We start from the raw sequence: 18205 nt of genomic DNA, 5'->3' as shown, positions 1-18205 counted from the left end.
ATTCGAGTGTTAAGTTTGGTTCCCAATGTGGAAATCAATCTTCAAAGGGAAGTAGGAATAAAAACTATCCAGTGTTCCCTGTGGTTTGACAGGGAACTTCCACGAAGGAGTCCATACCACCCTGAGATTGTTATAGACTTTTTCTGCCCAACAAGGCAGATTCCTTCAACACTTTTAGTTACCTAAGCTATATATCACCATAAAACAAGCTCTAGCCAAACCCATTTGATCAGATCATAAAACAAAATTCACTTGAAATCCACTTCTGAAAACAACTTCATCCATATAATATATTTACTTATATACAGCGTTCACAAGAAATATCTCAGAGAACAGCTTATCAGCAAATTCATTCACTACCTCTTGCTCTTGATTTTACTCTGACAGATGTCACTTGATAAAGAACAGAGACTACAAGAGCATCTAATCCAAAGCCTTCATGTTTTAAACGTGCAAGTCTGAACTCGGAGAACGGAAATAAACTATCTGAGGTCACAGACCCATTATAGCTATGACGGGAAGAAAAGTAGTTCAAAGGTCATGGGTCAGAGATTTTCTAAGAAAGACTGACGGAGGAACTAAACAGAATGATGGCCATCTGCAGGTAGCAGGCTGACCAAATTCTAGCTTCTTTCCATTTGTGTCATTGCTAAGAATGTCTCAGAGTCTTTCTGATAAACTATGCTGTGTTTTGGTGGTCACAGAAAGGCTGGGGGGTCAGTACTCTGTGAGAACCTTGAGTATGACTTATTAGGTACTTGCTAGGGAGCTATATATATATACACTTAAACTGGATTTGTCCAAGCACATATTCTCTTATTAATAGGCCCGATATCATTAATATGTACTAAGATTTCCACTTAAATAATTTATCATACCTTTCAAGGGCTCATTCCCATTTGAGGACAACAGTTTAGCTCTGAACTTATACAGTTAAAGATTTCCTCAACCCCCAAATTTTTCGATTACCTGAAAAAAAGTTTTGATGCATCCTAAATTACAACTTCCATTCCTGTGAGCTCCTGAGCATTTCTTTAACTAACTTTGTCTGGATGGTGGTAGGGAGTCATTAGGGAAGCCTGTTTAGAGGTGAAACTGTAAATATGTATAAAAATAGGCATGTTTTCAAGACATAAAAACTCAATGTAAGTTTTTTTCTGAAGGTAAAAGCATAGACATATATTCTTCTGGTCATTTTTCCTCAATTTTCTCAATAACCAGGATTTTAGCAACACTCATACTTTAGAATCAGAAGGTTCTCCCTCCACGATCTAGTCTTGTGATTTACATCTTTGGGTAGGGAGAAAAATAGCTCTCTTAACCTGCTGTACTCACTATAACATTTTTCTTCATCAAGAAAAGCAAGAGTTGGCAAACTATGGCCAGTGGGCCAAATCTGGGTCACTAGCTGTTTTTATATTTTTAAGTGATTGGGAAAATTCAAAAGGAGACTACCATTTCATTGCACATAATAATGACATGAAATTCAAATTTCAGTGTCTTTAAATAAATTTGACTGGAACACAGCTATGCTCATTCCTTTTAGGCACCATCAATAATTGCTTTTGCTCTTCAATAGTGGAGATGAGAAGTTTCAACAGAGGCTACAGAAGCTCTCTGACCCACAAAGCCTAATATGCTTACAGAAGAAGTCTACCAATCCCTTGCTAAGGTTCTATTTTCACCAATGTGTGCCACAGTGAATCTATGGATGCTGAACATTTCATCAGCTTCCCCAGCCTCTAGAGATAAGACACAACAGAACCAAAAGGCACCACATTGACTAGAATATGATTTTGTTCTGAGGCATCTGAATATTACCTTTTCCACTAGAGAAAAAGTAGACATTGCATCCTGAACTTAGCTGGCAACACACACAAACTATACAGCATTCTTTGTGGGGCAAAAAAAGAATTAAAGATATGACTTTATACTGTCAGATACTCCATCATCCCAGATGCTGTCACAGGGAGGCAGGAGCAGAGTTTAAGAAAAAAAATTAAAAGATCTTAAAACGGAGCAGGACAGTGTGTAGGTTTGGTGATCAATAATAAACAGATGAATTAAGCATCCACTCGGACATGGGGTAACTCACAGTTATATGCCATATGAACACTAAATCTTTTGAAAATCTTAATTTTTCTATCACTGAAGTTAAGAAAATGAACCTTTTAAGAATGCACACGTACCCACTTAATGAGAACCCTGAATGAGACACCTAATTAAGCAAGTCACAGAGACATAATGGAATCAGTACCCTGGGAAAGTTTGTCTGGCAGTAAGATACAGTCTGGCCCAATAAGGATGTTTTAATAGTTCCCTACTGGCTCAGAAGAATTAATGTACCTGTTCCCAAATTGCTCTGCTTTCTAGCAGTTATCTGGTATTTGGAAAGCCTGATTAATAGTGTGTTGAAAAACAAAAATAAACAAGGCATTAGGCTGAGATTTCCCCAACGTATTTTTTTGCTAATCTTCACAGGCATTACCTTTAATGAGTATCAGCATGGAAGTATATTGTAAACACACAGCTGAGAAGAACCGTGACTTCCCTGAATTTCAGGATCACCAGAAAGCTGTTTTTAGAGCTCATCTTGTCTGGGGCTCTTACCCATCTTACAAGTATACCAGTGAGTGAGGGTCTTAGTACAGTCATCCACACCTTCTGTTTTACCACCACGTCCATGAAAAAGACATTCATAGTCATGACAGACTCCAAAGGGTGTGCTCACATATGTTTTACTCTGAGTGTGCTGGCCCAGACTCTACTCCTTCCTTCTTCATTTGAGATCAATCGCCAGAGTTCAATCCAGTGGTATTATTTAATTGTGACGTTATTAGTTCCAAATTACTTGCCACAATACTCAAGAGATGATGACTAGTGTGCTTCACACCACTTCACAAGGTGATTTTAGCCTCTGCTTAAACATGGACAATGACGGGGAATTCAGTTATAGCCATGGCTTCCTTTTTTTAAGCAGCTCTGAGAACCAGAAGTTCTTTCATACATTGAGCCTGACTCTATCTCTTCACAGTTCCTACTCATTAATTCTATTTCTACCACTTGGAGTTGGATAGAAAGCTGTAACAACCCCCCTCCACCCAATGACTAATTAAGTGTATGAAGATGATGACCATGGACATTCATTTCTGACTTTTCCCCACATCCCACTCTGCCAACAACCCACTCTTTCACACTTTCACATGGAACGGCTTTCTTCCCATTCTTCTCCAACATCCTGCTTGTCTTAAAATTGGAGGCAGCCCTTAAGAATTCCATTCTCACTGAAGTCGTTTACAACCACATTTCCAACCATATGACCTCTTCTGGTTTCAAGAAAAGAGATTTCCCAAGATACTTTTCATGCTGCGAAAAGGGACACTACACTCCTCCTATATGCAGGGCAAGAGAAAATTGTAGCATTTAGCTCAGGCACCCTCTGCTCTAGGAAGCTTCCACCAATCTAACCAACCTGAGCTAGGTCTTCCATGGGAATCTCCACAGGGTGCCAAACACCATGTCCTGTAAGCCACATTTCCTCCATCAAAACTGGAAGTTCTTTGATGGCAAGAACTGTGCCTTAATCATCTTTGTATTCCTGATGCCCACCACAACACTTTGTACAAGGAGGACGCATTTACGGATATACCATATGAATTAATGAATATAACCACACACACGTACACACACCTACGAAACCACAGTATCACTGCAGCAACAGATGGAGATTTAAGAAGGAATTACAGATCCTCAAATTCTAGAACTTCCTCTTGACAAAAAATCTGCAGCTTCTCAATAAACATATCTACAAGATATCTATACCACAGTAAGAACTTTAGTCTGTATTTAACAGATCTTGTAAGCAACAGACACCATTTAAAACTAAAACATAAACAATTCTAGGCAAGGTATTTACAGGGAGGAAAGAAGTGGCTATAGGCAGCGATCCTGCAGAGACAACAGAGTTGCAGGGTTCCACCCAATCAGCTCTGGGAGCCGTGAGTGCTAGGAGACCCAAGTGTGATTTTACTGCATCTTGGCAGGAGAGTGGCTGGGGTGGCTGATTAGAGAAACAACATCTAGGAATACCCACTTCTCTTTCCAACTAGTGCTGATTGATGCAAACCTCTAATTTATTTCATTTGGTTGCCTAATTGCACCTCTGAGAATGCATCTGAACAAAGGTCTCTGTACCCAAAATGCCTGATGATCAGAAAACTGACTGTGGACAGGTGATTCTTCTGCAGGCTTGGGAACGCCGAGCTAAAATATTTTTGTGAGTCATTAATAAATTAACAGGAGAGAAAAGATTTGAGATTCCAAATCCAAGGCATGTGCTTTCTAGTTATCACAGAAATCTTTACCTTTAATGCAAACTGAGCATAGGTAGAGTGTAAAATGTGCACAGTGCCATAGGTAAAACAAACAAATATGTGTAGTAAAATGAAATTAACTTCCACACTGCTCTGAAATGTAAATCTCTCAATTTACTTAGAGATAAACCCAAATATAAAACCAAAGGTGTGTTCCTCAAATAATCAGCAAAAGTTTTTCCCCCCCACCAGGAATATCTTTTTTGAGACAAAAGCTTCAGAAACTAATTATTTTCTAGGAAATAGGAGAAATAAACCTTACCTTTGAGCCCAGAGATGCCTTTGAGTCTTTGCCTGAAGGAAAATACTTACAAGATCTTCTTTCATTTCAATTAGTTTGCAAGATGGACATGGATTCAAAGGCTTAATTAGTTGCTCAGTGATAAATTCTACTCTATTCTCTAAATTCCCTGTTCTTTTTAGTTCCATTTAAAAAATGGAAAGTTTGTCTTAGCTTAGTCAATGAGCTACCTAGCTTATTATCTTTAGTCCTGGCAGACGCTGAAAGCTCAACTCAAATTCTGACTCCTTGGTTCTGAATTCCTCAATGCCTGACTAATCTGTCATTAACAACATGGCACCAGGGAGGATGTTATAAATTCTCTCCTGAGGGGAGAGGGACGAATCAAAGGATAAGGAAGGGGAGATTAAGAAATAATGGCTGGAGACAGAAGCTGGTGCAAATTAACAGACCCACAGGGCAGCTTCTTATGAGGTGTGAGGAACCCCAATATTACAGGGAATAGAGGAATCCAGTCATTCTAGGCAAATGTATCAGTATCTGTTCTCAGATGCTGTAGAAAACAAAGGGGTAGAATACCATTTCCAGAACTATGAACACCAGAGAGTTCTAGCTTTGGTTCATCGGGCAGTACTGAGAACTGTCCAGAGATGAGAAATAAGGATCAATGCAGATTTTAATTGCCCCGGGGGGGCAAATAGCTATCAGGTATTAGGTGTAAGAGGCTGGACTCCCAGACTTCTGGTTGGGCCTCACGACTCTTGTATTAAATCTCCTTTCTAGTGGGTACCTGTGCTATCAGTGAGATCTGTCTCAAGAACTCGGCCAGAATGATCAGTTACATTAACACTACACAATCTCATCTCATAAGACCCCTCTCCCTTGGCAATTCTTTTTTTTTTTTCCAGGAACTCAAATGGGTCCTGTTCTCTCTTACTTGCTGTTTCTTTTACAGAAACATTAATTTCTAATAATTCGTGCTCATTCTGTTCACTGCTGTATCCTACATGCTTGGCTCATAGAAGCACAAAATAAGAATTTGCTGAATTCATCAATGAACTCAAAAGAAAGAACTGAAAAAGACAAAGCACAAAGCACCTAAGCAACTTTCTTCGTTTGGCTCTTCACACAAAGACCACAAATGGCAAAACTGAGGCAGCCTACTGGAACTGATGCGACCTAAGTAAAAATGCAGTTTTCCAGGTACTAGAGGCTTTTGACATCCTCTCTGTCCAAGTACAGGGTTTGTATTGCCAGATCCTTTACCCATCAGTTGAACACCAGAAACAATTCTTTGCAACACGCAACACACACTCTTCACCATAAGCCTAGATTATCACTTGCTATGAACCGTCTCAAAGAGAAAATACGGCGATGTTACAAGAGAAATGAAATGGGCTATTCTGTTTGCCACCTCCACCCTCACCTGCTGAGAATCAGCTATCTTTTAGGCACAACGCTAAATGATTTACCTTATTTTTCATCCTTAACACAAGTCCCCAACTAGGGATTAGTATTCTCATTTTACATTTACACAAAAGTAAGACTCAGAGCAATAAACTGACTTGTGGGTCAAGCAGTTCAAGGGCATCATGGCCAAGCCCACAGGTGCCTTCATGCGTACTGTCCACCACACCTGCTGCCACCACATGGCCCTGCCCAGAGGTCCACCAAAGCCAGGCAGTGACTCAAACTCTCCCAGACACTCAGGACACCATTTTCCACCTTCCCCTATTTTTTTCACACTCCACCCCCCATTCAAGCACAACTTTATGTTGTCCTATTTGGAAAATTAATGATAAAATCCACCAGGAAAGTACATTATGACATTTCACCTTTGCTGAAGCTTTGTTCTCAGTACAAAGGGAAGAGAGAATACTTTGCGTCTTCTGTTTTAAAATATACACTAAAAGGAGAGTATATTTTACAATAACAAGATGCATTTTCAGGTACCAGAGAAGAGCCCTTCCCCTCTTAGTATGCTAGACAATTTTATGTCAAAGGGAGCTCTAAGGGTCAAGACTTACCCGCTCCATCTCTTTGAAGTCATCATCCAGCTTGGTTCCTTCAGCTCCTCCAACCTTCTCACTCACTTTCTAAAGAAAACAAGCAAAAAGGAGAATTATTATAAATAAAGTTTCTTTTCAAAATGTGTGTTAACAGTTTCAAGCACTTTCACAAACATCATCTAATATTATTTTTCCTACAGCCATTCTCTGACATGGGGGACAGTCCTATTTTCATAGAAGGAAACTGTGGCTCAGAAGGTTTAAACAATTTGCCAAAGACCAGGCACCCAGTAGGTACTGAAACAAGAATGTGAACTTATTTCTTCTGCTTTCAACCCCAGTGTTCTTTATTATATACATCATTATATAACTACCTAATCACTAACATTTGCCTTTTCAAAGTTCTGAGGGACAACAGCATCATACAATTATCATTTCCCTCTGATAATGGATCTAAAATGCTACCTAGGTAGAAAATTGCTACTTCTTCCATCTATTTCTCCATGGGCTATTGAACAGATAATCACAAGCATCTATCAAACTGGTAAGAAAAAAAATCAGCCCAGCTGATCTTCAGATGAAAGGGCTTGAATACTAATCTTATAAAGCTTCCTGTAGCTGTCTATATCCTTATAAACATGAGATAAACCATACAGAAAGAAGTTAAGGGTATTTCTTTGCTACCCAATCAATTCCCATTATTATACATTTTATATTCATTAATTTATGCATTCAAATGGTCATTTTCCGTATGTAGAATTCATGTTTATTAAAAAGTTAAATATCCTATTTTGTTCTGAAATAAAGATTTAAATTAAATCTAATAAAAATTTATGAATGGATCACAAGAAAAATACCTTAGTTTCATCAAAGGCAGGAATATTAAATGCTAATGACTCGAGACTTCTGTTGCTCCTAAAATATTCTAATTATAAAGGTAGTTAGATGCTTTTTACAAAGATGTCACTGTATTAAAGTTATCACACACAGATACTGAAGTATGAATTTTTATTTTCTTTAATAACCGCTGGATTGAAGGTCTCTGTAGAGAAGGCCACCACCAAGGCCAGACCTACAACAATCTCAGTAACAACCAGGGTCATCTTGTGAGTTTGGTTTATCTCCTTCTAAAGGAGTCCTTGGATATATAGCTCTGTCTCCTGGCAATGGAAGCCCCCAATATCCCCTTGCTGGGGACTTTAGTGTATTCCTTCCTTCCTTCCTTTCCTTCCTTTCCTTCCTTCCTTCCTTCTGTCTCTGTCTCTCTGTCTGTCTCTCCTTCACTCCTGCTTTCTGCTATCAGGAAAACCTCTAGAAGAGACTAGTATTGGAGAAACTGAAAGTACGAATTCTATCACCACTCAGGACCTGCATACCAGATGCCACCCATTTCACCCCAGCATAAGTAACAGAAGGAATTGTGTTGTGATGAATGGCCATGGCATGGACAGACTCCTCTACTCTTTGCTAGGTACACAGAGTTGTTATGAAAATTAAATAGTGTATCAAGTATAAGAACCTATGTCTGAACCTACAAGACAGATGGTAAATTCTAGTTCCCTTCTCTCACCAATGAAGTATATACCTGCTTATAGTATCCTGGTTTCCCCAGTTTTTTTTTTTTTTTTTAACTGTAGTGTGAAATCTTGAGAAGAATCCAGCAATTTTCATTAACATAATACAACCGTAGGTAAATAAAGGTCGATTATTAAAAGTGTAAGGTTAATAAAAACAATATTAATATCTTTCATTTGTATAGCTGACACCTACTTTCACTTACAATTTGTCATCTAATATGTGCATCACAAGAACTATGTAGATCACATATTATTCCCATGTCACAGATGAGAAAACTGAGGGTTGCATAAGTTAAATTTCCTATCCATGGTACAGATTGTTAGCTAGGAAAAAGTGGAACAAGGACCTGAATGCATTTTTTCCAAGCTAAACCGTAGACTCCTTCGCATCCCCAGCCTAGTTTGGGGGAGCTGTCCATGGTGCTGACCTTCCCTGCCTGAGGTTCCTTTAGATTCACTGCCTTAACCCTGGGTCCTTGACATCAACCCTCACTTAACCTGTGTCCTAAACGATGCTAGTTATCAATTATTTCAGCAGTCCATACAGATCTAGGATTTGCCTAGCATCAACACCACCTAATCAAAAGCCTGTGATCTGGGAAAGAAGTCAACTTCTTTGCCTGCTTTCTTAAAGATTTTTAACAAACCAGAAATGGGGGTAGGGAGGTCCCAGAATTCAGTTTAGAACTTTCTAGTGGGATCCAAGTGCCAGTGACTTGACCTGAATGTTTGGAATTAAGTTATAGAAAATCAGGAAATAGAAGGGCCTGGCAGGTTATTAATAATCAAATTTTTTCTATCAGCAAACAAATTTTTACTGTGATTTTTATAGGTTTACTCCCTTTCACCTTGTTCAGAGATGGCAGTTTTAGCTCACATTTAGCCCCTCTTGTGTCTTATTATTCTTGAATTACATAGTTTTCAGTTAAATTTGGGCTGGGAAACTCTAGTCAAACTCCTACAAAATCAAAAAATATATACTGCACAGCCCTCAACCAACTCTCAGTTCTACCTTTCTCCAATGTCAAGGAACTCACTATATCCCAACATCCCATTTTGGTCAAAAACAGATCCTCCTATGACCTGTGAATGAGACATTTAATTTTTATTTACAAAATTGTTACCAAAAAATAGCCAAGAATGTTTCCATTTATGGTAACATTAGCAAATCCTGGTAATCCTGGGTTAATCACATTCTGATCATCTCTGGGGAATAAAATACGGCCCTTATCAAAAGCACAAGGCCTATATCACATTCAATCCCATATTGCTCAGCTGAGAATGATTTTAATTCCCCCCTTTTTGCATCTAAAAACAAGTTGGCATCACAATAGCTGACTCACTGTATCAAACAGAATACCAAATGGAATTACAATGGCCATTAATAATTTAGAACTAGTCCTATGACTCACACCAAGGGCAACTCATCAGTCCACTGGCTTTAAATATTTGGTTTAAAATACTTAGTGTGGGTGTGGGTGCAGGTATGGGAGGAAGAGGTAGAGAGAAAGTTGGATTGAGAGATATTAAGCTCTTTCTCTTCTCTACAAAAGCTGATTTTGAACTGCTCTGAGAGAAACAGTTCACCAAACATACTAAATGAGGCTAGCAGTTAGATTCTGGTACTGGTCTGATTGGTTGGCTGATATAAAAATTTCTTATCTAATTAGATTCTTGGAGAAAGCAATATTCAAAATGACATCTACATTGTTCTTGGGGCTATCTTCTTTTCAAGTCACAAAGGATCTAAATATATCAAGGCATTGAATTAAACAGTGGGCTTAAATAACACTGACTCATTTCTTAGCAGTATAGCAAATATTTCCCCCTCCTGATCTTTAAATATCATTACTAAAACTTCTATCTTCTTATGAATGAGTCAAGGTGAGGAATATAGGCTCCCTGATCTTATCTGGCCAACAATGAATTTTGTTTTCCTTACCTAATACCATATACTTAAGAATAATTTTGCCCTACTAATTTCCAGTGAGGTGGTCCCTAAAAACTAAGAATTCATAGTATTGAATATTTTTGGATACTGTTTAATGTACTTTGGCTAATATGCTAGCACTTGAGAAATTGATCACCTATTTAAATTTAAATGAACTTTGGGGCATCTAGATGGCTCAGTCGGTTAAGCTTTGGACTTTGGCTCAGGTCATGATCTCAGGGTTCATGAGGTCAAGCTCCACATCGGGCTCTGTGCTGACAGCTGGGAGCCTGAGGCCTGCTTCAGATTCTGTGTTTCTCTCTCTCTGTCCTTCCCCAGCTCTCTCTCTCTCAAAATAAACATTAAAAAATTGTTTTTAAATTTAAATGAACATCAGCAAAAGGTATTTGAATCAAACAAAACAGTACAAATAAGCCAATATACTCCCCTATGCTACCCAAAACAAAACAAAAACATCAAACACATCAAACAACAACTCCTCTATTCAAAACTCTCAACTGTACCCACTTAACTACATCGAGAGCTTAAACTTCTCATCTTATCTATTACACTCTACATATACTCTGTTTCAATCAAACCAGCAATTTCACCTTCCTCTATCTTACTCTCCATTGTATTCCTCATAACAGGTACTCAGCTAAGATCTGTGGAACTGAACTACAATGTCTTTTTGTAAATATTAATGTTAGGTTGACAAGAGAAAGCATACAGTGAGGCAAATAAGACTTATCACCTCACTCAGGATGGTATTTCAAAAGGCACAACTTTCCAAAAAAAGAAAAAGAATATAGTCAACTCACATTTTAAATTAAAAGTCTTAATTCTGAGCCTGCAGTAGCGTTGTCTCATGCCATTTTTTCTCCATGTACCAAATAAGAAAAATGTCAAAGGGAACCAGTAGCAAGAGACAGCTTAAATAAATGACCACTGTTCACAGCCCAGAGGATGCTGCACTGCTTTCCAACAATGACTCATCCTCCTCCATACTGTCACCTCTGGGAAGAAGACACCCCCCTCTAGTTACAGCTCTGATTCTTCCCTGCATTGTGTTTCATTTACTAAACACTGATGACTCAACTCCCATGTTTCTGACTGCCTTTACGGTGGTCTCCTTGAAAAATCACATCAGTGAAATCAATCAGACTTAATACCAAATTCATTCATACCACATACACCTGCAAAGTGATTTACTTCCTACTTCTCTGTTTTTGTTCAGTTCTGTTATTTTACATCATACAAAGCCAGGTTTCTTTACAATCCACCAAATGCACTGTGTTTATTCCCTCTGCCTTGTACATGGACCTATTTCCTTCTTCTATTTTTTAAATCCTACCAACTATTCAAAATGCTCACCCAGATTTCACCTTCTCTGTCATCTTGACTGCCCACCCTAGCAGGAAGTTATTAGACTTAATATGCATTCTTAATAAAGCATATCATCTGTTGGACTACCTGGAACTAGCCACTTCATTAATAAAATTGCTGAGGATCTTTGCTCATCTGAATTTTTTTTTTTCAACGTTTATTTATTTTTGGGACAGAGAGAGACAGAGCATGAACGGGGGAGGGGCAGAGAGCGAGGGAGACACAGAATCGGAAGCAGGCTCCAGGCTCTGAGCCATCAGCCCAGAGCCTGACGTGGGGCTCGAACTCACGGACCGTGAGATCATGACCTGGCTGAAGTCGGACGCTTAACCGACTGCGCCACCCAGGCGCCCCTGCTCATCTGAATTTTAAGATGCTAAAGGCAGGAATCATATCTCCTGCTTCTTTGTCTAAAAATGTTTGAGACTGTGGTACCTAACAAAGTGCTTGCAAAGTAGACATTCAACTACCAGTGGAAAAAATGATCTCAAAGAATTATCCTAAGGTCAAAAATTGTACGTTAATTAAAGGAAGACCCTAAACTATGAGTTAGCACTGGTTCTGTACCTCCTTTCTCAGAGTTTAATCTCCCCTGTAAGTGTAATATCTTTTTCTCTACCAGTAACAGGCAAAAAATTAGAAAATTGAATAATTAAGGATAGTTTATTTATAGCCAAGGTTAAAGAAAATTCTCTTCTAATTGTAACCATTCTACATTCACCTGCCAAATTACTTTCAGAACAATGATAATTAGTATCAATAATATATATTCTTCCCATTAATCCTGATTCTAAATATGTATGTATTTTAGTCTATATGCATAAGCACATATGTGTGTATAAATACACACACAGGCCAACATGTTCGTGTGCGTGTGCGTGTGTGTGTGTGTATCCCCTCACATGAGAGAAAGTAATATAATACTTTTCCCACATGTTTTTTACAAAATCAAAAATAATTTTATGATGTGCTGCACTATGTATTTATTCATATTAAAACAGAATTACTTTGACATTCCATAATCACAGCTAGTTTGTTCAGAGCAAAAAGTAGAACTCATACACTATCCTGCCCATCTGCACTGTAGATCAACAAAATTATTTATATGTATAATGAAATCTCATTGACAAGGAAGTCAATGAGAGCCACTTGAATTAAGATTTTAGAAATGGATTTAGAATTGAGACATGAATTTGACCTTGACAATGACACCAAATGGTTGTATATAAAAGAAGATGCATAACTTCTTAATGCCTCAATTTCTTCTCCTAAGAAATGAAAAACAACACCATTCAACACTGGGTGTTTTGTTGTTTTTTTTTTTTTTAAAGAATTAAATTGGAATGTACATATAAAGAGCACATTATAAACTATCAATAATCATTATTAAAATACGGGTTTATTATGTCTTAACGTGATCTTACTCATATGACAGGCAAAATTTTAAGTTGTTTTTTATATTTGGCTAAAAAAAACTAAGTTTAATGTAAATGCATTAAAGCACAACATTATTAACGTGCAAGTTCTTCAAGAAGTTATGATAACTACACCCGTGGGACACTGTACTGTATTCCCAGTACTTGTAGAAAGGCATCACCTATGGTAATAAATAAAAGAAGCCCATACTCATGAAAGTTCTTTAATCATCATTCATTAATAAGGTACCAAAAAATAAAAATTATACTTGATGACATACCAAATATTCAGAAGGAAACAGGAAAGTCAAAATTACAGCAGTACTTTCTTGATTATTTGGCTAAATACAAGTAGATCTTGTTTTTCCAGATGGTGGTATTCCCATGTTTGAAAGGCAGGGTGGATTCACTTCATGGAATATAAGTTTCACACTAGTTTTTCTCAGTTGTCATTAAATTGGAATGCTTAAATGCCATGATGTTTGGAAGTGAATTTCAAAAAAATATGTATTTTTCCCATCCAGAAACTTCTAATTTTCTTAGAGAATGATTAAAGGCATTTTATCTATCTAAATTGGGTTAATTCTATTTCTTTTTTTTTTTTGGGGGGGTTGATTCTATTTCTTACTCTCAAATAGAATCTGTATATTGAATAGTGGTAAGTGTAAAGATTCCTCTTGCATAATGTAAAAACTAGCGACTCTTCCCCACCCCCAAGAGTTCAATAAGATGAAAACCGATTTTCTTTAAATATCTGAAGTTAAAACTTTAAAATAAGTTTGAGTGAGTTAAGCACTTCACCCTATTTCTAGCTTCCAATCTTCCTATCTTGCTTCTGGTCAAATACTATATGGAAAATGTAGTAACTGATTTGCAGCATGTTATAATGATTTCTGGTATGATTCTCTGGGGTTAAAAGTAGTAACTTTCTAAGCCCTATTTCCCCAAGGTGACAATTTCCCTTAGACTATGTAGCTAATTACTTGCATACACCCTTCAAAGGGCGTTAGCAGGATTGATCATAGAAGTTTCATGCAGAGCCTCAGTCCCTCCCCAGAAAGATCGTTTACACTATCACTTATGGTATCATTTGCAAATGATCCTATTTTTGTCTTCTAGAAAATAAAAAAAAGTATAAAAAATGTGCAGAATAAAAGAAAACCAGCATTTCTCTATTTTTCAACTTCCCAAATCATCTAGTTCCTTACCAGAGAAAGGGTAATTCTCCCCCATCAGAGGGGGAGAATATTTCCATAAAGTTTCCCATCTCTGACGATAGGAAAAAAGTACACATTTTCATAGTCCACTGCAATACACAAGCCATTGAAACTGAACAAAATACAAAAAGACAGCGTGTGCTAAAAATAGACTCTATACTTGAGGCCAGAATTATGTCATGTACTATTTTTAAAGTTCTATTTAAAGCTGAGTCATAAATTCTCTTGAGAAGAAAACAGAACTCAGAAAGAGAAATAAGAGGTACCAGTAATTTACTTGAGGATTCAGTTCTGTTAATAAATGATGTAGAACCTAATGTCTGATGACTCAGTTGATAAGGCAAGATGGAGTAGCCCTAGGCTTTCACTTGTAGGAGAAACTGCTGGAAAGCCATTTTCTGTTTTGTGAAATGAAACCACAAACTCACTGAGCTTCTGTTTCCTCATTCACAATGGGGCAGGCCCAGGGTATGCTCAGACAACCAGGAGAGTTCTAAGTTCTCTTACAATGAAAAATTTGATGTCTTTTCTGTGATGGTTAACTTGATGTGTCAGTTTGGCTAGTCTATAGTATGTAGCTTTTCAGTCAAACACTGATCTAGGTGTTGCTGTGAGAATATTCTATAGATGTGGTTAATATCCACAATCAGTTGACTTTAAGTAAAGGAGATTATCCTTAATAATGCAGTTGAGCCTAATCCAATCAACAAACTAAAAGGTCTTTAGAACAAAACTGAGGTTATCTTGGGAAAGAAGAAACTCTGCCTACATATCTCACTGGTTCTTTTTCTCTGGAGAACACTAATAGATACAATTTCTACCTGGAGAAAATACCATGAAAAATGTTTGAAAAGAAAATGCTTTGTTACCCCCCTCCCCCAAATCAGGGTTATTTTGATGCAAATCCCATTCTGAAAAAAACAAAAAACAAAAATAAAAACAAATCACCTTTACTTTAATTCACCAAATGGAATGAATGCAAAAGTACTCAGTTTGAATGCCTACTATGTACCAGGGAGTTTGTTAGCACTGGAGGTTTTGTATGCAAATTTAAGACATGGCACATGCTCTCTGGAAACTTACAGTTTGGTGAGATATATGGATACATAAACAAACCATTCCAATAAAATGGGGCAAGTGCATTAAAAAAAAAAAAAAGTAGACTGTAATCAGATCCTAGGATAGACAATTTGGTTGTAGCTTGATGAGAAGTCAAGACTGGGGAAACCTTCCTGCAGCTGATACCTGTGCTGATTCTCAAATGAGAGTAAGTGAGATGGAAAAGTAGACACAGGATGAAGAAAGAAGCTTTCTCAGGTAGAAGCTACTACACGACAAAAAGCAAACAAGCAAAAACACAGCATTTGCAGGAAAGTACAGATATTTCAGTGCCGCAAGATATCAGAATATAAAGGACGGTGTGACAAGAACTGAGGTTGTAGGAAGAAGGAGAGATCAAGTGATAGTGGGCCGTCTAGGCCATGCCAAAGACCTTAGTTTTAGTAAATAATGGAGTTGTGCAAGCATCACTACAACCTAGCTTTAAACAGTTTCATCACCCCAAGTGCCCATGTTCAGTCAATGCTCACTGCCATCCTTAGGCAACCACTTATCTGCTTTTCATCTCCATAATTTTACCTTTTCTAGAAATGCCATATAAATGCAAACATACAGTAGGTTATTTTATTATATATATATATATATATATATATATATATATATATTTTTTTTTTTTTTTTTTTTTTGAGAGAGAGAGAGGGATAGAAAGAAAGAGACAGAGAATGAGCAGGGCAGGGACAGAGAGAGGGAGAAAGAACCCCAAGCAGGCTCTGCGCTGTTAGTACAGAGACCGACGCGGGGCTCAAACCCATGAACCATGAGATCATGACCTGAGCCAAAGTCAGACACTTAACTGACTGAGCCACTCAGATGTCTCAATAGGCAATTTTAAATATCTGGCCTCTTTCTCTAAGCATAAGGCATCTGAGATTCATCATGTTGTTACCTGTATCAATAGCTGAGTTCTATTTTATAGCTGAGAAGTACTCCACTGCACGGTTATACCACATTTTGTGTATCCATTCTTCTCCTGTTGATGGACACTTGAACTGCTTCCAGCATGGGGCTATTATGAATAATGCCACTATGAATATTTGCATACATGTCTATGTGGATATATTTTTTTATTTCTTTTGGGTAGAAACCTAGGAGTCGAACCACTGGGTCTTGTGGTAAACATATATTAAACTTTTTAAGAAAATGCCCAAATGTTTTCCAAAGTGACTTACCATAAGACCTTAGATTTTATCTCAGCATTAATAGAAAGCCATTAGCAGGCTTTAAGCTGAGGAATGACACAGCTAAATCAATTTTTAAATCATTAGATTACAAAGTGAAGACTTACTTGAAAAAAAAAAATGAGACTGGAGGTAAAGACACCAGTCAGATTGCTACCAGAATCATACAGGTGGAAGATGAGGACGTGAACCAAGAACTCTGGGATTAAGGATGGACTCAGTAAATGTTTAGGGCCCAAAGTAAGCAAGCAAACTTTGTGACCGGTTTGGTGTAAGAGAGAAGCAGAGAACTCTAAGATGATTCCCAGGTTTTAGACTTGAGCAAATGGATGGCTGAACACAAATGAACACAATCTATTTAAAGCAGGTTTAGATTCACTAGGTTGAAATCCAAGTACATATGTCCAGCAGGCAACTGAATATACGAGTCTGAGCTTGTAGGAAGAGGTCAGGGCAAGAGACAGATATGTGGAGTCGGCACTGTATGTATATGTGACTTGTAAAACCAGAAAACCAGCAGATGAGATCGCTCAGGGAGAACATGTACCAGCAAGTGGTTATGGGTTAAGGAGGGAACCCTGAGCATCACCAATAATTAAGGGCTAGCAGAGGGGGAAACCAACAAAAAAGATCATGAAAAAAAAAAAAAAAACCACAAACAGAAACTACAGGGAAAACCTGGAAAGATAAGGATCAAAGAAAACAAGGAATTAGTTTCTCAAATGAAGTGTGAGCAAACCCGCAGAATGGAAAAGGAGGACAGTGGGGTTGTGGTTCGAACAATCATTCCAAGAGCCATTAAAATTGTGACCATGGCAACTGCTATATATGTGATACAGGTTAGTGCAATGGGATCCAAGGCAAAATACATGTGACCTAAAGGCTACCAGGAATCAGACAACAGAAATACAACCTCCTGATTTTGTGTCTAGTATTTCTTCCATCTCTCTTTCTGCCTATAGAAGTATCATTTGGAACCACAGGACATGCCCATGAAAGGTAGAATAACTGACAGCTGTTGAGTCCCAGTTGCACTGCAGGGCAAGCAGCTTAGAATACGCTCCATTTCCATCACTGTACTTGGACTGCCTTCCTCCACACATCCCAGGTAGGTACTTCAGCCTTGCAGAAGAAAACATCGGGGACAAACTGCAAGCAAACAGGTATCTGAAGATATCTGAGAGATGTCCTGCAAGTATTTCACACACTAACATAATCAGCTTTCCATATAGCATCGTGTATCACCAAATGTGGCAGCCAAGCTCTATTCTGAGGTAAACACTCTTCCTAAGCCAAAGGAAGCTAACATCACGCTCATAACAGCAGTAATAAATCATAAGCTTAACCTTAAATAACAACAGGGAAGAGATATGAAGAGACTTCAGAGATGGTCATAAAAGTGGATGGACAGCCACTGGATACCAGACCCACCATCTTATATAGAAAACCACTGACCTACTGACAAAGGAATTAAATCAGGAACAAAGAATAACCACACAAAACAGAAAGATGGATCCCTGTCTGAGATATCAAGTTTGATAATTCACATATGCAGAAATTCCATCATCTGAACGAAATGTTTAAAAAGCACCTTAATGACAGAACACATACACAGATATAGATTTGATTTATAATCCTGGACAGAATTTCCTGAATGTTAAGCAGCCCATCACTGCCTGCGAAGGCTTTGCACTGACAGATGCACCAATCTGCTTGTGCTCCAAGCTTCAAGGTCTGCTGCCTGTGCTGAAGACAACTCT

General features: G+C 38.0%; 1 protein-coding gene across 1 annotated transcript in view; it reads right to left on the bottom strand.

Annotated features, from left to right (window-relative positions):
* The window catches only part of SH3GL2 (SH3 domain containing GRB2 like 2, endophilin A1), a 170522-nt gene that overhangs the window by 47815 nt on the left and 104502 nt on the right, over window positions 1-18205 (bottom strand). The window contains 1 exon segment of the mRNA XM_047098158.1: window positions 6642-6710. Coding sequence (XP_046954114.1) covers window positions 6642-6710 — 69 coding nt within the window.

The sequence above is a fragment of the Lynx rufus genome, unplaced genomic scaffold (assembly GCF_022079265.1).
Source record: "Lynx rufus isolate CCGP_SWC_20201006 ecotype Redwood Valley unplaced genomic scaffold, mLynRuf1.p SCAF_10, whole genome shotgun sequence".
Taxonomy (NCBI): Eukaryota; Metazoa; Chordata; class Mammalia; order Carnivora; family Felidae; genus Lynx; species Lynx rufus.
Note: the sequence above shows the minus strand (reverse complement) of the source record. Positions and strands in the feature narration are given on the sequence as shown.